At 37.6% G+C, this 17,930-nt stretch overlaps 1 protein-coding gene across 5 annotated transcripts in view; it reads left to right on the top strand.

Annotated features, from left to right (window-relative positions):
* Positions 1 to 17,930, top strand: part of pde1ca (phosphodiesterase 1C, calmodulin-dependent a) — a 91,779-nt gene that overhangs the window by 59,055 nt on the left and 14,794 nt on the right. For all 5 annotated transcript variants that reach the window (XM_052113702.1, XM_052113704.1, XM_052113701.1 and 2 more), the window contains exons 4-13: positions 687 to 869; positions 4,982 to 5,048; positions 8,532 to 8,648; positions 8,948 to 9,088; positions 11,461 to 11,561; positions 11,651 to 11,779; positions 12,238 to 12,339; positions 12,502 to 12,622; positions 16,990 to 17,071; positions 17,157 to 17,277. In XM_052113702.1, the coding sequence (XP_051969662.1) occupies positions 687 to 869; positions 4,982 to 5,048; positions 8,532 to 8,648; positions 8,948 to 9,088; positions 11,461 to 11,561; positions 11,651 to 11,779; positions 12,238 to 12,339; positions 12,502 to 12,622; positions 16,990 to 17,071; positions 17,157 to 17,277 (1,164 nt within the window). The remainder of the gene's footprint in view (positions 1 to 686; positions 870 to 4,981; positions 5,049 to 8,531; positions 8,649 to 8,947; positions 9,089 to 11,460; positions 11,562 to 11,650; positions 11,780 to 12,237; positions 12,340 to 12,501; positions 12,623 to 16,989; positions 17,072 to 17,156; positions 17,278 to 17,930) is intronic.

Raw genomic sequence — 17,930 nt, 5'->3', positions numbered from 1 at the left:
ATTCATTTTTGGGTGAATTATTCCTTTAACAAATATATAAACAACCTTGGGGTCAAAGGTCAGGGGTCTTCGGTAAATGTTGTTTCTTGAGTGTGTTAGATGGTGTAATCCCTAAATCTGCTCTAAAACCTCTAGGTTAATTAGACATAAAGAGGAAATGTTAGAGGTACTGCGTGTTATCTAGTTTCTAGATGTTTTATTTGGATGTGTTGACGAATGAAATGGATGTCTAGACATCTGCTACTATCTCAGAAATAAGTGTGGCATCCTTTAAATTAAATAATGCTCAGACAACCGTAGACATGTTTAGAATTATGTTTAGGTGATTTTGGAATATTTGGATATGTTTGTACATGGGTTTACCCCTAACTGACATGTCCTGCGGTTTGACATGCCATACTCCATTTAAAATGATTTTATATAGCATTTAGCTAATTCTGTTATAACTTCCTTATACATTCATGTACATTATAACCTAATGTACACGCACAAAACTACCCCATATCCTTAATCTTGGCGTAGATTGTAGATTTTTATCTCCGTTTCGTTTCATCAAATTTGCTCAGAGGCGTTTTGGCAGAAATTCCATCTGACGAGATCGCGAGTGACATGACTTACCCATTTAAGTGCCTTCAGTCAGGAATCGTGTCTTTTTTGAGTTTTTGTGTGTTTGTGTGTTCCTGCAGGCGGTTGGTGGACACAGAGGATGAGCTCAGTGACATCCAGTCCGACTCTGTTCCCTCAGAGGTGCGCGACTGGCTGGCATCAACTTTCACACGTCAGATGGGGCTGATGTTGAGACGGTCGGAAGAGAAGCCGCGATTTCGCAGCATTGTGCACGCGGTGCAAGCTGGGATATTTGTGGAAAGGTGGGTGCGGGGCTCTTCCATGGAAAATGTTCCTTGATTATTTGAGATAAGAGTCCATTGTTCTTTAAAAAAATACTGTTGTTTATTGAAAATGTCTATTTCTTGTAGTGTCCAAAAAGACTATTTCTTAAAACTAAACTGCAAAACATATAACCTGTCCACGTCAGAGAATGTAAGTGGAGTGGAGTAAAATGGCAATCTGGGTTCACTCCAGGTTCTCCATTTCCCACTCCCCGCTCCCTCCCCGCTCACTGATAAGAGAAACCCTGCTGCGTGTTCGCTCCATGGCAAAACTTGCGCCTAACTACCGCTCCACTGTAAGTTATTTCAGTATGCTTTAAAATATCACAAACCTCCATGCAGGAGATGTATTAAATTAAAAACAAATACACAATACTAGGATAAAAGTTTAAATGTGCTTTATTAGAACACTTACATTAGCTTACTTTTGTAACATGTCGGTAACAATACCAAACCCATTAAATTAAATAAATTGCGAAACAGAATTTTTTTTTAATCATTCCTATGTATTATTATTATTATTTGCTAAATACATAGCAATTGTATTAAATTCACCATTAAATCAGTACATACAATCGCCCATGTAGTTCATTTCAGCCGTAGCTTTGAATCCGTTTAATTTAACCTGTTAACCTGCACCAGTGCGCAGTCGCACCGAAGAGTCCCCCCCCCCCCACAGTTTAATGTTTATGAATAGATTTAACGTGAAAGAACATCATTAATCTTGGCAAACTATATATCATTTTAAAGGTGTAAGCCTCAAGCATCGATGATAGAGCTCTGTTTTTCGATGAAAAGCTTATAACGAATGTATTTCTTGCATTTATGTAAGCAATACACATCAAACAAACGTAATCAAAAACGGAGTACTTACCAGTAGTGTCGTAATAACGAGCCACACACGCATCCACTGCTAAAAGTTCCAGATTGGATGGAAAGGTGAGGGTCCACTGAATAACATCCCATAGAGCATTTTTAGTCCAAAGAAACAATAATGTTGTAACATTGATGGTTATTCCTTTGTTTACATCGAGTTTCTTCAGGGTGAAGTATCATACTTGTCGGTTATGCAATAAAATTATGCATAAAAACAGACTCCCGGTAGCCGAACGTTATATGGGTGTGTTGCTTAGAGTGTAATGAACAAATTAAGACCGCACACACACACACAAATACAAAGATAGGCAATATATAGGTCGAAATATCCAAACACTGCGGTCAGTTTTTTGACGTCATGATATGCTGATCCTATTGTTTTGTCTTTACAACGAAAGCCAATGAAAGAATTGAAATGATATGACTGATAGAAAATGTAGCCAAGCAGTGCACGATTCCAACGATATCCGGGAATTTTAAATTCCTCACGAACAAGATGTTTTTTTATTTATTTGAATCAGCCACTCTAACCTGCGAATTAGGCTGTGAACACACCCCCGTCATTTGACAACAAACGAGCCATAGTAAAAAGACGGTTCCCCAGTCAACATCTGTTTTCGCGTCTTACTTACTGGACGGATTATCTCATCAAATGGATCGTCAAAAGAAGTTTTTTTCTGCTGAAGATGTTTTATTTGAGATCACTCGAAGCAGCGATGACGAAATTGAGGAGTGAATACAGCGACGACGGTGATATACTTGAGGACGGAAAAGATGGTCCAATTTTACATCGGTGAGTTGCTATGTAACATGCACACATTATACGTGTGTGTGTGTGAGAGAGAGAGAGAGAGAGAGTGTGTGTGTGTGTGTGTGTGTGTGTGTGTGTGTGTGTGTGTGTTTGTTTTCCCATTTGATTTATATGGTAAATGCATTGTGGTCTGAAAAGACCAAATATAAAACAAATGGCTTGTCTGATGGCTGGCCATCAGTGTGATTGTTTGTTGGTTCTATGTCTGACCATCCATATGAATGCTGTCTGTATCACTGGCCATCACCAGCCATTGAATGTTGAATGGGCGACTATCGGTATGAATAGTGTATATGACTAAAATAGCTTGCAGTACCCTTCATAACATTTGATCATTAGGTTGCTTTTTGAGGTATCCAAGGAGGCTTCTTGGTACCTGGACATAGTCTTGGAAAAATATTGCAGAAATCTCATTTTTCATAATATCTTCCTCAAATGTGAAATATAAACTGATGAGACTTGTGGCTTTCAATCAATTGCCTAACTGGATTCATCCAGGTTTGTTTTCATTGATTAGAGGCCCTATTACGCTTTTTGGGATTTTACCTTTTGTTTGTAATATAGCTGTTTGTGCATTTAAAAGGTCTGCAAAGTTACAAAGCAAAATGTCCACGCAAAAGGGAGTTATTCTCTCCCAAAGACAGCACTGCTCAAGAACTACACAAAACGGCTGGTTTGTAGTCCAGCCATTTCTTTCGTAAAGTATCTACATAACTATGTAACACATTTTGCATAATGCCCACCTAAGGGCTACTTTGGCCCGCCCGCCAGGATGAGTTGGGTTAGTGTTGTCGCCATGTCGAGAAGATGCTGTTTTCTTCACTGGAAAAGCAAAACCTCTTTGTTTGGACTTCCAAAGGCAAACGAATTGAAGAATCAGTGGTTAACATTTATTTAAATTTTTATCAGTACAACCACAACCAATGCCGGATTTTCAAGATGGTTACTCATAAAAGATGGTGCAGTTCCCGCTTTGTTGGGACAATCTGGTGCTTCTCAACCTGTAAGTATGCTTGATTATATGTGGATTTATCAGCTACCGAGAGTTCAAATGCGGAGTTTTGTGTTGTAGCTATGGTATACACCCAGTGCACAGCTGTAGGCATCTGCTAACCTGCTATCCAATGTTACTGTGTAGAAAAAGTTTAGCTAATCAGCTGCTTAAGTCGTGCTTGCGAAGGTGGTTCAGGTCGATCAGCTTGTTCTTCCAAAGTTTCATTATGGGACTCGGACTAGAGCTGGTATGGCAAAAACCAACACCACTGTTACTATAATTACAATAGTGTTTACAGAGCTGCTCACAAAGCTTCGGGAGCTGAAACTCAGGTATGGTAAGAGCCGTTACATTTCCGACACACGCTCTACGAGGTTGACCAATCACAACAGACTAGGCCACCTGACCAATCAGAGCACACTGGGCTTTTCGGAAATGGGGGCTTTAAAGAGATTGGAGTTAAATCAGTATTGTTTCAGCCAGAGTATGAAGAACGACGAAAAGAAATGTACAGTATAAGAAATAATGTGTTTTTTGAACATTAAAGCATGTAAACCTATTCTAGATCTGCAAATTAAAATTATGAACCTATAAATTAGCATAAAATGTGCTCTTTAAACAGTAGTTCTCTGCCTCCATTTTCATTTAAGAGCTTGTTTGGGATCTTTTTCATTTAAGAAAGAACATTACCGACACGCCAATCAATGCTTTGAGATTTTCTTATTGGCTCAGAATGTCAGCAGTCCCAAGTAATCGGCAAAATGCCTGAAGTTTGATGAAGAGTGAAGAAGAAACAGAGAGAGTATCTGGCATGTGCTGAATGATGGAGGCATCAGAGTCAAGGCAGCAGCTGTCAGGTCTTCTAAGAACTGCAGCAAATCAAATTAGAAATTAGACGAACATACGGCTCAACGCTGTTAAAAATGGTCCACACCTCTAAGCCAGTGTTACAGTCATTTACAGCATTTCAGCCAACATCTCCTATATATCTGTATGTGTTAATCAGAAGGTCGGTGGTTCGATCCCCACAGCCACCACCATTGTGTCCTTGAGCAAGGCACTTAACTCCAGGTTGCTCTGGGGGGATTGTCCCTGTAATAAGTGCTCTGTAAGTCGCTTTGGAGAAAAGCGTCTGCCAAATGCATAAATGTAAATGTATGTATTGATATAGAGCTAATACATTTCAAGCAGGTACAGGCTGATGGATTGCACGTAATATTAATGGGTTGATCAGGACAGAACTGTTGTCCCCTGTTGTGCATTTTCTGTTCCATGTCTTCTTCCCTGCATTACATGCCCTTTAGATGTTAATGTTAAAGGGCATCTTGACCAAAACACTAGATTTTCCTACATTATTTTCCTTCGGAATCTCTCTCACGCTGACAGGAGTGTGTTATCTCTCTCTGACAGGATGTACCGACGGACCTCCAACATGGTTGGACTCAGCTATCCGCCTAGCGTGATTACTGCCTTGAAGGTAACAGCCAATCAGCTGTGCTCATCAGACTATGAGTTGTGACCTCAAACACATATTGGTGATTCTTCAGTTAGAGGAACTTTTACAGTATGTCCCCTGGGATGTTTTTAAAGAAAATAAACTTTAAAAAAAGAATCTAGTTTTAAAGGATAGCTTATTATAGTTGAAACTTTAAATACTTCTCATTTTTAAGAATGTTGTAATGTTCACACACAAATACAAATTCTATTACTTCACTTTAAAGCTTAAAAAGGACTAAGCATCATAAAAGTAGTCCTTGTGACTCTTGCATCTTATTTAAAGTCTTTTGAAGGCATACTATACATTTTGGTGAGAAAACACCCGGAATTTAAGTAAATTTTTCAGCAAAAAATTAAAAACGTTGGTTTCACATTCATGAGCCACATAAGTGTAGCTTGAAAACAGTGGCTTGTGTGTTCATGCGAGATCTTGCGTTGTTTTCAGCACTTAATAATGCATGTCCACGCTTTTTGAAGGTTTAAAGTGAGGCACTATCCACTGAGATTGTATGGTTAAGACGGAGGGCTATCTTTATTAAAACATCTTCTTTTACTTTCCGTATAATAAGGAAAGTCATATAGGATCTGAACAGAATGCATGTGGATAATGATGACAAAATTGCCATTTGGGTTGAACTTTTTTTTCAATCTGCCAGAATTTCACTATTTTGGGATTTTCCCTCCTCCAGATTTTTTAAGTAGTCAAAAGTGATGACAAAATATGAACACAGTGACATATTGTGAATGCACGATAGCTTATGTGAAACTTGGCCAAATCAAACTCTCTGCCAGGCAAACAGGCCTGTTTAATCAACCATAGTGCAGAATTGATCTTGCCCTTGGCCAGCTGGGTCACCTGGCACACACACACACACACACACACACACACACACACATGATTGAACAGGGCAGAGAGAGTTTAGCCTGTGGTTAGGTAAGTCACAAACTTGTCTTACAGGATGCAGCATATGTGCACGACACAGATTTCATTTCCAGTTAAAGTTTTATGGCGCACTCACACACCAACACATAAATGCATTTAAATACACAGACACGCAGATGTGCCTCTTGCTGTGGAAAGAATTGGAACTGTGTGATGTGATATACAGGTCAGTGCATATATGGGAAGCTAATACATTCGTGCGTCAGGATAGTATGAAAATATTGTTCAAAAATAAAGTTACAATACACAAATGCAAAACATAAGAGCAACATTCAAAATGCAATAGCATTGTGTATGAATATTGTAATCATTCACTATTATGGTATATTTCAAAGTACTTTTGTCTTACCACCTAACACCATTACTGGACCATAGTACTGCCAGAGTACTTGTCTAAGAGCATGATTTCAATAATTTGGGGCAGCATGAGACTATGGTGGTATCTCGAGGCTACGGTTTATAAGCTTGGGTTAAACAGGAGAGCATTTATGTTATGTAAACATCCAACCTCATAAAAATTCCAGACGTAGCACTGGATTTTTTTCTCAGTTCTGTGGATGAAAGTCAAATGGACAGAATAATGTGGTATCGTTGTGGTTAAGCCTCTAGGCTGATATAACTAAGGGCAGAGGTTCAAACCTTGTAGTGGAGACCAAATGGAATGTAGATCTCCTTTAGCCCACCACTATACATTTATGCCCTTGAGCCCAAGGCAATTTGCCTTTGATTGCTTTATCTGCAAATAAATATATAAAGTTTCAGCTAAGTGACAAGAATAAGTAACAGAAGACTAATACCAATGTATCAGATGACCAATGTCACCTGAAAGTAGCTGCTATTTGCTGGCTGGGTCCATTTAAATCTATGTAATCTTAATAGAGAATAAATAGGGTAGACTTTGATTTTGTCGCAAGTATATCGGGGCCTTAACATCTACTTTTGTGCACCACACTAGATAGAAAGTCATACAGGTTTGGACTGACATAAGGGTGAGTAAATAATGACAGAAATCTAATTTTTAAGTGAAATTTCCATTTAATCTTACAAAACATCTAGTGATGCATATAGGGGCCTTGTTTATGACCTAGAATCATCCTAGGGGGCCTGGGTAGCTCAGCGAGTAAAAGACACTGACTAACACCCATTCGAATCCAGGGCGTGCTGAGTGACTCCAGCCAGGTCTCCTAAGCAACCAAATTGGCCCGGTTGCTAGGGAGGGTAGAGTCACATGGGGTAACCTCCTCACGGTCGATTTAATGTAGTTCGCTCTTAGTGGGGTGCATCGTGAGTTGTGCGTGGATGCCGCAGAGAATAACGTGAAGCCTCCACGTGCGCCATGTCTCCACGGTAACGTGCTCAATACATCCATTCATTCATTCACCCAGATTGAGACGAGCCACTACGCCACCACGAGTACATAGAGCGCATTGGAAATTGGGCATTCCAAATTGGGGGAAAAAAATCTAAATCTATGACACTTTATCGATCGCAAATCATCACAAACTGCCTGTTATCTCGTGGCCTCATTATTACTTTCATAAGGAATAATGTTGCCTATTATGCACAGATATTGTAAATAAAAACAGTGGATAACCAAATAAGGAATTGAATTAATGCAGACTTAATCAGAAAATATACGGTCAATGATTTTGTAAAAAATTCAGTCACTCAATTAATTTGCATGCTTTTTACATTTTCACATCAGTTTCTGCATTTACAATATGTTTGTCCGTCACTTTTAGGCCATTTCCACATTAATCTGTTTCCAAAGTGTACGATTAATGATAGCATTTTCAAAAATCTTAAAATTTTGGGTGGAGGAAAACACCATTCCGATGTTGATGAACGTAGCAAAATCAGCACATTTTCAAATTAAAAAGTACTTCTGTGGACGCATACTTAATATAGGACCAAATTATTGTAATTTAGGTTGTAAGTGTGTTTTATGAAGGCCCCAGGTTTGTACTGCACACCCGCTAACCATCCTGTCAACTTCACAGCTGGATTTAGGCCTCACAGTAGACAGAGAATCCGCATGAAAATCTCAGAGCCTGAGGCTATTCAAAGCTCTTAGTCCTGACTGAGATAAAATGCAGGACAAACCGTCCAATCTGAGGATCTGAATATTTAATGTAGCATTTTCCAAATGTTCATTGCAACCAACTAATCAAACCAACAGAGAACATTGTTTTAAAATAAATAAAGGCTCTAAACTGAGAGGGGAAGAAAAATATAGAAAAATATAGAACGGAGTCCAATGAAAAACCCACGGGCAGCCGTGATGTGGACCAAAACTCTTGCATTATTGCTGAAATTATTTTTATGACTCAGGGTTGAAATATGAAGCACAATAGAATCATTTCTCAATCCCTGTGTATAAGGGTGGAAAAAGTATTTTTAAGTTATATAGGAAAAGAAATGAGCCTGGTAATACTGCATAATACTATGTAAGAGTGATTTGTAATGCTCAGAACCTGTGAAGTTAATGCACTAACTGATCTGTATGTGTCGTTGGTCTAGCATGTGGACACTTGGTCATTTGATGTCTTCACACTAAACGATGCCAGCGGAGATCATTCACTAAAATTTATTTTTTACGAACTTCTCACCAGATATGACTTAATCAATCGATTTAAGGTAAGAAGCTCTCTTACCAAATGTTCAAACAGGATTTTAAACCTTAAAGCTGTACTTTGCAATCCATTGTAGTATTGTTTTACTGTAAAAAAATAAAACTAATAATAATATTTTTTGAGGTTTACAATGTGCAAACTTTTGATATATACTGTTTTGACTCAACCAACTGTCATAAGGACATTTCTTTGTAGAGTGACACTAACCAACACCCAAATTATCTACAAAGTGAGGTTACGATTGGTTATTCGACACTGTGGTGATGTTATTTTTTATCCACTCTATGTCCTCTTTGTCTCTAGATCCCTGTCTCTGCCCTGGTGTCTTTTGTGGAGGCCTTGGAGGTGGGCTATGGCAAACACAGAAATCCTTACCACAATCTAATCCATGCTGCAGACGTCACCCAGACAGTGCATTATCTTCTGCTCAAGACTGGCATGGTGGTAAGTCTAGACCTGAGCTAGAGTTACAAACCTAGAACCCTTCAAAGAAGATATGGCTTTGTTCACATTGCACCCAATTCCAATTTGTTTTCAGATTAAATCCTTAGGACTGAATTATTTGTCTTGCTAAGACTAAGGCTTGCTAAGGCTTACATTTTATGTATCATAAATGCACACAATTATATAATAGTTTCACACTTTTTGCATAATTTGGCAAAATTACTGCTTGATTGGAAATGATGACCAATAAAAATATTCTGCTTACAAGTGATATTTACCTTGATTGTTCTTTGTTTTCTTAAAATATCACTTGTTTCATGTTTCATATTTCACAGAATAGAAGAATAGGGAGCCCTGCAACATATATTAACATGATTTTAGTTTGATTAACATAACATGATTTTCGCATTTTAATCTTTTCTGTGTAAAGTTTATTGCCAATTTTACAACTTAATTGCTATGACGTAATGTCAACAAACCCTAAAATGACGATTTTGACAACTTTGCAGCTCAAATAATACATGAGTTTTAAAGGAAGAATTAATATAAGTGCTTTTAGAAAATGATAAACTTTACATTTCTGCATTTAAACCCCCCAAGAAAATGTAATGAAAAGGACGGACGAGTCGAAATATTTTTTTGTGGTAATTAACATCATGCTGCAAATGCTGCAAAATGAGATAAGCTTGTATTGAACCCAGAATATTAATTTAATGAAAATCATCCCCTGGCACATGAAATTGCCAGAATTTGAAGAAACCCATATATTGTATATGTTATTTTACATTATATTAAACATTAATGTGTTTTAAAGAATTACTTTGAAGTAGTTGCATGATTTGTAGGTGTGCCATTGTGTAACCTACTCATTCGCCCTGGGAAAAGGGGCCAGATGCCCTGTGAATTCAAGAAACAATGTTTATGTGTGCTTGGGTAAAATAATAATGTACAGTACATCGAGTCCCTGTGGTTGATCATTATTATTATTATTACTGAACTGGGACGTTGAAGTGCGTTTTATTGAGCCTGACACTGAACTTGTGGTATTTATTGAGGTTGGAGCCATTGGAATGAAATTAGGTGCAGTGGTCCGCTCTCGCTTCAAGGTGCTGCTCGAATACCAATCAATAGCAAGTTAATCTCCCTCGACATCTCAAAACACTCTCCTGTCACTCATATCGTAGGCTCATTAACCTCTCTGTGATGTGTGGACATCACATCACTTGTCTGATAAATGACTTGCCCCCTAGCATTTACAATATTGAACCACAGATGATTTCTCCTTGTCATGCTGGCACTTTGGTGATTTAGAGCTAATACAAAATAATGCCATGCACCTTAATTTAGAGGAACCAATATTATTTCATTTTCTTTATGCTTATCTTCAGTTCAGGAGAATGGTATTGCTATTTATTGAAGGTTAAGAAATAGCTCTATAATATAATGTAGTAAAGACGGTGTTGATTTAAATGTTAGGAATTTTGCCCTTTTAAAGGGATAGTTCACCCAAAAATGAAAATTCTCTCATCATTTACTCACCCTCGTGTCATCCCAGATGCGTATGACTTTATTTCTTCTACTGAAAACAAATCATTTTTAGAAGAATATTTCAGCTCTGTAGGTCCATACAATGCAAGTGAATGGTGGTCTGACCTGTGAAGCACCAAAAATAACATAAAGTACTCATAAAAGCAATCCATATGACTTCAGTGGTTAAATCTATATCTTTAGAAGTGATTTGATAGCTGTGAGTAAGAAACCGAACAATATGTAAGTCCTTTTTTACTCTAAATCTCCACTTTCAGATGCAAAATTGAAAGTGGAGATTTAAAGTAAAAAAGGAATTACATTTTGATCTTTTTCTCACCCACACATCATAACGCTTCTAAATATATGGATTTAACCACTGAAGTCATATGGATTGCTTTTAAGTGTCCTTTATGTAATTTTAGGAGCTTCAAAGTTCTGTTCACCATTCACTTGCATTGTATGGACCTACAGAGCTGAGATATTTTATGAAAAATCTTAATTTGTATTCCACAGAAGAAAGAAAGTCATACATATCTGGGATGGCATGAGGGTGAGTAAATTATGAGTGAATTTTCATTTTTGGGTGAACTATCCCTTTAAGACCAGATCTAAAGTGAAACTAGATTTTTACATTTTCTACATTAACAAGCACCGCTAAATAATAAAAATAACTTGATGCTGGAACAATGCTTTTGCGCATTTTAAAGAATGGAATTGCAGTTAAGCTGGAGATGATAAAATAGGTTTCGTGATTGTAAAAAAAGTTGAAATGGCAATAACAAAGACATTTGTCTATACAGCACAAATCGTATTAAATTTGATCTTAATTTCCCTACTTTTAGCACTGGTTGACCGAGTTAGAAATCTTCGCTATGCTATTTGCCGCAGCTGTGCACGATTACGAACATACCGGCACCACCAACAACTTCCACATACAGACCAGGTACCATTGCACTAAAACATGTTTATCACTCAACTCTATATTATTCAATACATCAGTGTGCTTGAAAACTACTGATGTATATTTTACAGATCAGATACAGCTATACTCTACAACGACCGTGCTGTACAGGAAAACCACCATGTGAGCGCTGCATATCGCCTCCTACAGGACGACGATGAGATGAACATCCTCTTCAATTTGTCTAAAGATGACTGGAGGTTAGAAACATGCAGTCAGGCAGTAATTTCGACTCTCCCCTCATTCATAAAAAAAATAAAATACAGAATTGTGGTTACAGTAAGGCACTCAAAATGAAAGGAAATCGGGCCAGAGTGTAATTTTAATGTGTATGGACTGCCCCCATTCACTTCCATTGTAAGTGCCTTACTTTAACCGCAACATTTTTAATAAATGAGGGCCAAGTCTAAATAATTTTTTTGTGGTGATCAATATTGTCACAAATGCTGCTTAACTTGTACTGAACCTAGAACATTCCTTTAAAAGAAAGATTCCAGTTACAGCTAAAAAGGGTTTAAAAGCTTTCCACAAAGAATTTAATATTTTTCATAATAAAATTAGAAAGGCATGGTGATTTAAAGAACCTAAGATGTTAAACAAAGCCATTGAAGAACTTTTATTTTATGAAGTGAATACTAAAAATCACTCTTTTTCCCAGAGATTTTCGGACGCTGGTGGTTGAGATGGTCCTGGCCACGGACATGTCCTGTCACTTTCAGCAGATTAAAGCCATGAAAATCTTCCTCCAGCAGCCTGAAGCGTAAGTTGGGTCGTACACTTTAGGGTAACAAGATCTTTAGCTTATCACACTCCTGCTGGTGCAAGAACATTTGTGCATCTTTATGTATTCATATCCACATAGTGAGGGGTTGGACAGTGTTTGTAACAGCTTTGTAGGGCTGAATCTTTCTATCCTTTACAGGATTGATAAACCTAAGGCCTTATCCCTGTTACTGCACACGGCTGATATAAGCCACCCCGCCAAAAACTGGAACATGCACCATCGTTGGACCACCTCACTGCTGGAGGAGTTCTTCAGACAGGTCAGTTCCTGTTATTTTCGCAGAGCCAGACCGTTTGACTATCAGCAAAGTCTGGTAAAATGTGGAGCTTAGTTTGGCCAAAAGCCACCCATTTGGACAGGAAGGAGCTGTCTGACCAACTTGTAAAACGATCAACAGTAGTGCACTTTTTTACATGTTTAAGGGGTGAGAAAATCTGAAATCGCTGATACTACAATAATTAATAAATAGTAAATCTGTGTGAGACGGTTGTACAGACGACACCAAGAAATGATGAGGAAATTTGTGTGTAGACTTTGTCGTCAGGATTTATGAAGACATGTCCAGATCACACAGCATCTGTCTATCTGGCTACATGTTAGCTTGACTGGATCAGATGATATCGTCAGAAATGTTGTGGCATCATGGAATGCTAAACCAATCGGACTGGGTTCAGATTGATCTAACCAATGGTGATAGTCCTTCATATATGGGCAGAGAATCCTGTGATCAATCACTCTAATTACATATGGCCACCAGGAGATGGCACCAAGTACTCAATGATTAAACTCTTAAAACACATTCTGTGAAATCTCATTAATAAAGACATATCTGGATGCTATGCAAATCTTTAGTATATGTTGTGTTTGCATGTGTAATTAGTTTTATGTACAAGTATAATGTTTTATTTGTTTGGAGAGGCTTTTGGACTTTTTTTTCCTTAAGGATAAACTGTTTACAAGCCACTAAGTACCTCAAATAAAACTCTAAATGTCTATGATCAGAATTTCATTTTCCATTAAACTCACCAATTCAAATCCAGCAACTTGTTTTTTCTAGGAAGAACTCATTGCAGCAGCCCAAGACTTTGTGTCCCGGTAGACCGTTAAAAACCTGTGTACTCTCACTCCCAGAAATTGTGTTTGCAATCAAACTGGAGATTGCAGTTTTAAGAAAGCACTTTCCATTTTTGTGTGCAATATGCATCAGATAGTCTGTGAATGGTGTGTTGGCTTGCCGTCTGAAGCAGAGACTGGTCCCTTAACCATTTTTATGGTTCTTAAATCTCACATTAAGCTTTCTCTCTCTCTCTCTCTTTCTCCCTCTAATGTCCTCTTCCATATTCCCATTTTCTGGTCATCTCCACGCTGATCTAATCTCAAATTGAGTCTTAATCCTATTTAGCATTCCAAGCTTGTAACGTCCACTGTGAAAATCCCATTAATCTCTTTAAACATCCATTTCCAGCATCCTAACCTCGACATTCGAATCTCGCTTGGTTTACTTTATTCTACTGGCTTTTGCATCTCCATAAAGACATACAAAATATTTTAGAATAGCACAAATTAACTAGGAAAAATGCTATTGAATGTGATAAAAAATACCCCAGATATTAATATTTCTAGGGCATTTTCTCTGTTCTATCTGTTATAGAACATTTTAAATATTTCATAAAATTCTATTTGGCAAAAGCATATAGGCTATATAGCACGATTGAGAGTTTGATATTGCTTATTTACAACAGTTCAATTAACAAGTATATTTTAAAAAAATGAGGAAAAACTGAGTACGGTCATAAAAACGCATTTATGCATGGAACTACTTTCTTACGCGACGAATCAGAATCTGCCGTTGCTGGTTCAAAACAAATGATGCGTCCAAACCTCTGTTTGTAATTCAAAAATGTAGATACTGTTAGAAACAGTATCTCGGCTTGGGCCGTTTCTACCAAGTTATTGAATAAACGAGGATGGATGTATGTGTGTGTGTGTGTGAGTGAGTGAACGTGTATTTATCACTTTGTGGGGACCAAATGTCCCCATAAAGATAGTAAAACCCGAAATGCTTGACGTTGTGGGGACATTTTGTCGGTCCCCATGAGGAAAACAGCTTAAAAATCATACTAAATTATGTTTTTTGAAAATGTAAAAATGCAGAAAGTTTTCTGTGAGGGTTAGGTTTAAGGGTAGGGTTAGGGGATAGAATATAACATTTGTACAGTATAAAAACATTGTCTATGGAAAGTCCCCATTAAACATGGAAACCCAATGTGTGTGTGTGTGTGTGTGTGTGTGTGTGTGTGTGTGTGTGTGTGTGTGTGTGTGTGTGTGTGTGCGTGTATTTATCACTTTGTGGGGAACAAATGTCCCCATAAGGATAGTAAAACCCGAAATTTTTGACCTTGTGGGGACATTTTGTCGGTCCCCATGAGGAAAACAGCTTATAAATCATACTAAATTATGTTTTTGAAAATGTAAAAATGCAGAAAGTTTTCTGTGAGGGTTAGGTTTAGGGGTAGGGTTAGGTTTAGGGGATAGAATATAAAGTTTGTACAGTATAAAAACCATTATGTCTATGGAAAGTCCCCATAAAACATGGAAACACAACATGTGTGTGTGTGTGTGTGTGTGTGTGTGTGTGTGTGTGTGTGTGTGTGTGTGTGTGTGTGTGAGTGTGTGAGTGAGTGAGTGAGTGAGTGAGTGAGTGAGTGAGTGAGTGAGTGAGTGAGACAGAGCGTGTGCGATCACCTGTTGGCACACCCAAGCAGAGATGCTGTTAGCTTTCTGGAGATCAGCTTTCTCAGTGGAAAAATAGCGTCCAAGCGGGGGTATTTCTTCCTATTTCGGAGTATTTCACTATAGAGACCGCAATGTCCTCCGCCATTTTAAACAGTACTTTTTCTCCAATGTGTAAACTCCAGTAATAGGTAAGCGCCTTGAGTTGAGTAATTAATCTGTCTGTTGTGTCTCTCAGATGTGATGAGCTGTAATGCTGAATTTTTTCGCTTAAAGCTATTTACCTGCTGTAGTCGTTAAGTAGTAATACGAGCAATGACTGACGGATTCACTTCAATTCACCAACTGCTCATATTATACACAAAAATTATCTTTTACCACCACCTGCTGGCTAACATATGTAATCTCAAAAAATTTATAAAAAAATACATGTAAGAGACACTTATACAGTAACTCTTAACACATATGCACTACTCTAGTTTAGAACAGCATGAACACAAGCGGAGTTATACACACAGTGAAGCATCGGAGGGCTAATGGTGTCAGACCATCAGTGCTCATGGAACGTCTCTCATCCAATCAGATTCGAGGACCAGAACTAACTGTTGTATATATGTGTATGCATATGTGTGTTATGTGTGTGTATATATATATACACACACACTGTACATATTTAATGTTGTTTTTGAAGTTAACAGCTAAAATTGTTTAAATTGAAAATTTATTTCAATTAAATAAAACGTAGTTGTATTATTTTTAAATAGACTACATGTTGTGTGTTTTATATACAGTAGTTAGAAAAGAATTGACCTCATAAATGGAAACATTTAAAAAATATTAGTAAATTTTTGACACTAGCTCCCAAACTAGTGTTTTTTTCTTTGGATTAAATAAATAAATTAAGTACAGCTAAATTTTCTTTGCTTAATGAAAATAGGTCTAATTCTTATCCTAACACAATGTCATGAGTATCACTCCTGTAGAGCCACACCAATTATCAGATTGTCAGATTTCAAATCACACTGGTGTAACTGAAAGATTTGGTTTATTGACATTTTAATGTATATCTGATCAGCTCATCACCAGGTAAGGCGTCTCCAGATATTATAATTGTAATATCAGGGGCATGAATGAATCATTGTTCATCTTTCCTCAGGAAATTGGAAAGTGTGATCTGCATACGTTCTCATGTGAAACTGCAGTAATTTGTTTAGGAGTCTGTTTTTTAGAGGTCACAGCTTTATCACTCAGTAAAAAGACACAGAACATCATCACAGCAAAGTTGATTACAGCTATTGTTCCTCAGGATTAACTATGTTACTTGCAAATTAAGTGTTATGGACTTCAGAGGAATTATTCGGAATACAGAGAATGCAGCTAGAACTGAACACGATATGCAAGGAGGAGTTTTGAGTTAAAATATGTGAGGAATTGAAATTGACACCTCAGCAGTGCTTATATAGTCTTCGGAAACTTGGGCTTGCCAGTCACAGTGATGTAATAAATGTGAAGTAGGACAGATTTTATCATTCTTAAACATAATTACTAAACAATATGTGCATCTGAAGTTTATTTTTAACAATCTTCTTGGTTATTTAAGTCTGATTTAAATGTTTAAATGCATAAGCGTTCTAGCTTTGTGAAAAGGTCATTGGTAGTGCTAGTTATATTGGAACCAACAGCAGACCCGCAGCCTGGGTGTAAGCATAGCGATTGTCAATTCTAATTGTCAGAGAGAGTGTGTAAAATGGTCAATAAAAAATTTACAACCAGATAACAAGTAAAAAGATATATGATGTTGTGACCCCTTCAATAATGATAAAGCTTGGCGAGATTGATTGGCTGGTGCTAGTGTGTTTGTTTGGGTTACAGCCTGTCCGCTATGTTTTATAGGGAGATAAAGAGGCGGAGCTTGGATTGCCTTTCTCTCCTCTCTGTGACCGCAAGTCTACCATGGTGGCCCAGTCTCAGATCGGTGAGTGATCAATCATTTGTGAGTAAAGCAGGAAATGGTTTATCCCCATTTGTGTTGTGATGTTCCATTCACTTCTGTAACTTAGGTTTCATTGATTTCATTGTGGAGCCCACCTTTACCGTTCTCACGGACATGATCGAGAAAATCGTTAGTCCGCTAGCCGAAGAGTCCTCACACTCCGGGCTGGCTGGATTCAGACGATCCAGGTGAGCACAACCGAATGGGCAGCAAAGGCACTGGTCTATTAAATGAAAATCAACACTGGTGTCTATTTGCTGTAGTTGAGATATGGTGTGCGTTTGATTAAATTACATAGGTTTTTGAGCTCTATGGCATGCTGTGGAAAATAACAACCAATGACAATAATTTTGACTTAACCCTGAGTTTGTAAATACAAGCCAAAACCATGTGTATATTAATGCACTTACAATGGAGGTCTATGGGCCAAGGCATTGCATCGTTATAAACTTTGAGAAATACAAACTGTTTAGAAAGTATTTCCACAAGAATTAACATGATATGTTCACATGAGACTCGTGTGATAAAATCTCTTTCTAACCATGTCTATGCAAACATATCCAATCTTCCTGCCATGACCATGTAATGCCAATAAATCTAGTAACTTTCACATGATATGGATCAAGAATACTAGAAACAACTGTTTACATAGAGAAAAACCCACCCACTGTAATTAGCCGTATGCTTCCACATGGAAAAGGAGTCTTACAGCATAAAGGACAATTAGAAAAAAAACTTTACGGCTCAAATAACACACTTTTTCAGATGGATGAATTAATAAAAAATAAAAGATGCACTTTCCCCTATTAAACCCTCTGGAGTGTCTTAACCCATAGATTTC

This window comes from Xyrauchen texanus, chromosome 41, assembly GCF_025860055.1.
Source record: "Xyrauchen texanus isolate HMW12.3.18 chromosome 41, RBS_HiC_50CHRs, whole genome shotgun sequence".
Taxonomy (NCBI): Eukaryota; Metazoa; Chordata; class Actinopteri; order Cypriniformes; family Catostomidae; genus Xyrauchen; species Xyrauchen texanus.
This window is presented reverse-complemented; position numbering and strand designations above follow the sequence as displayed.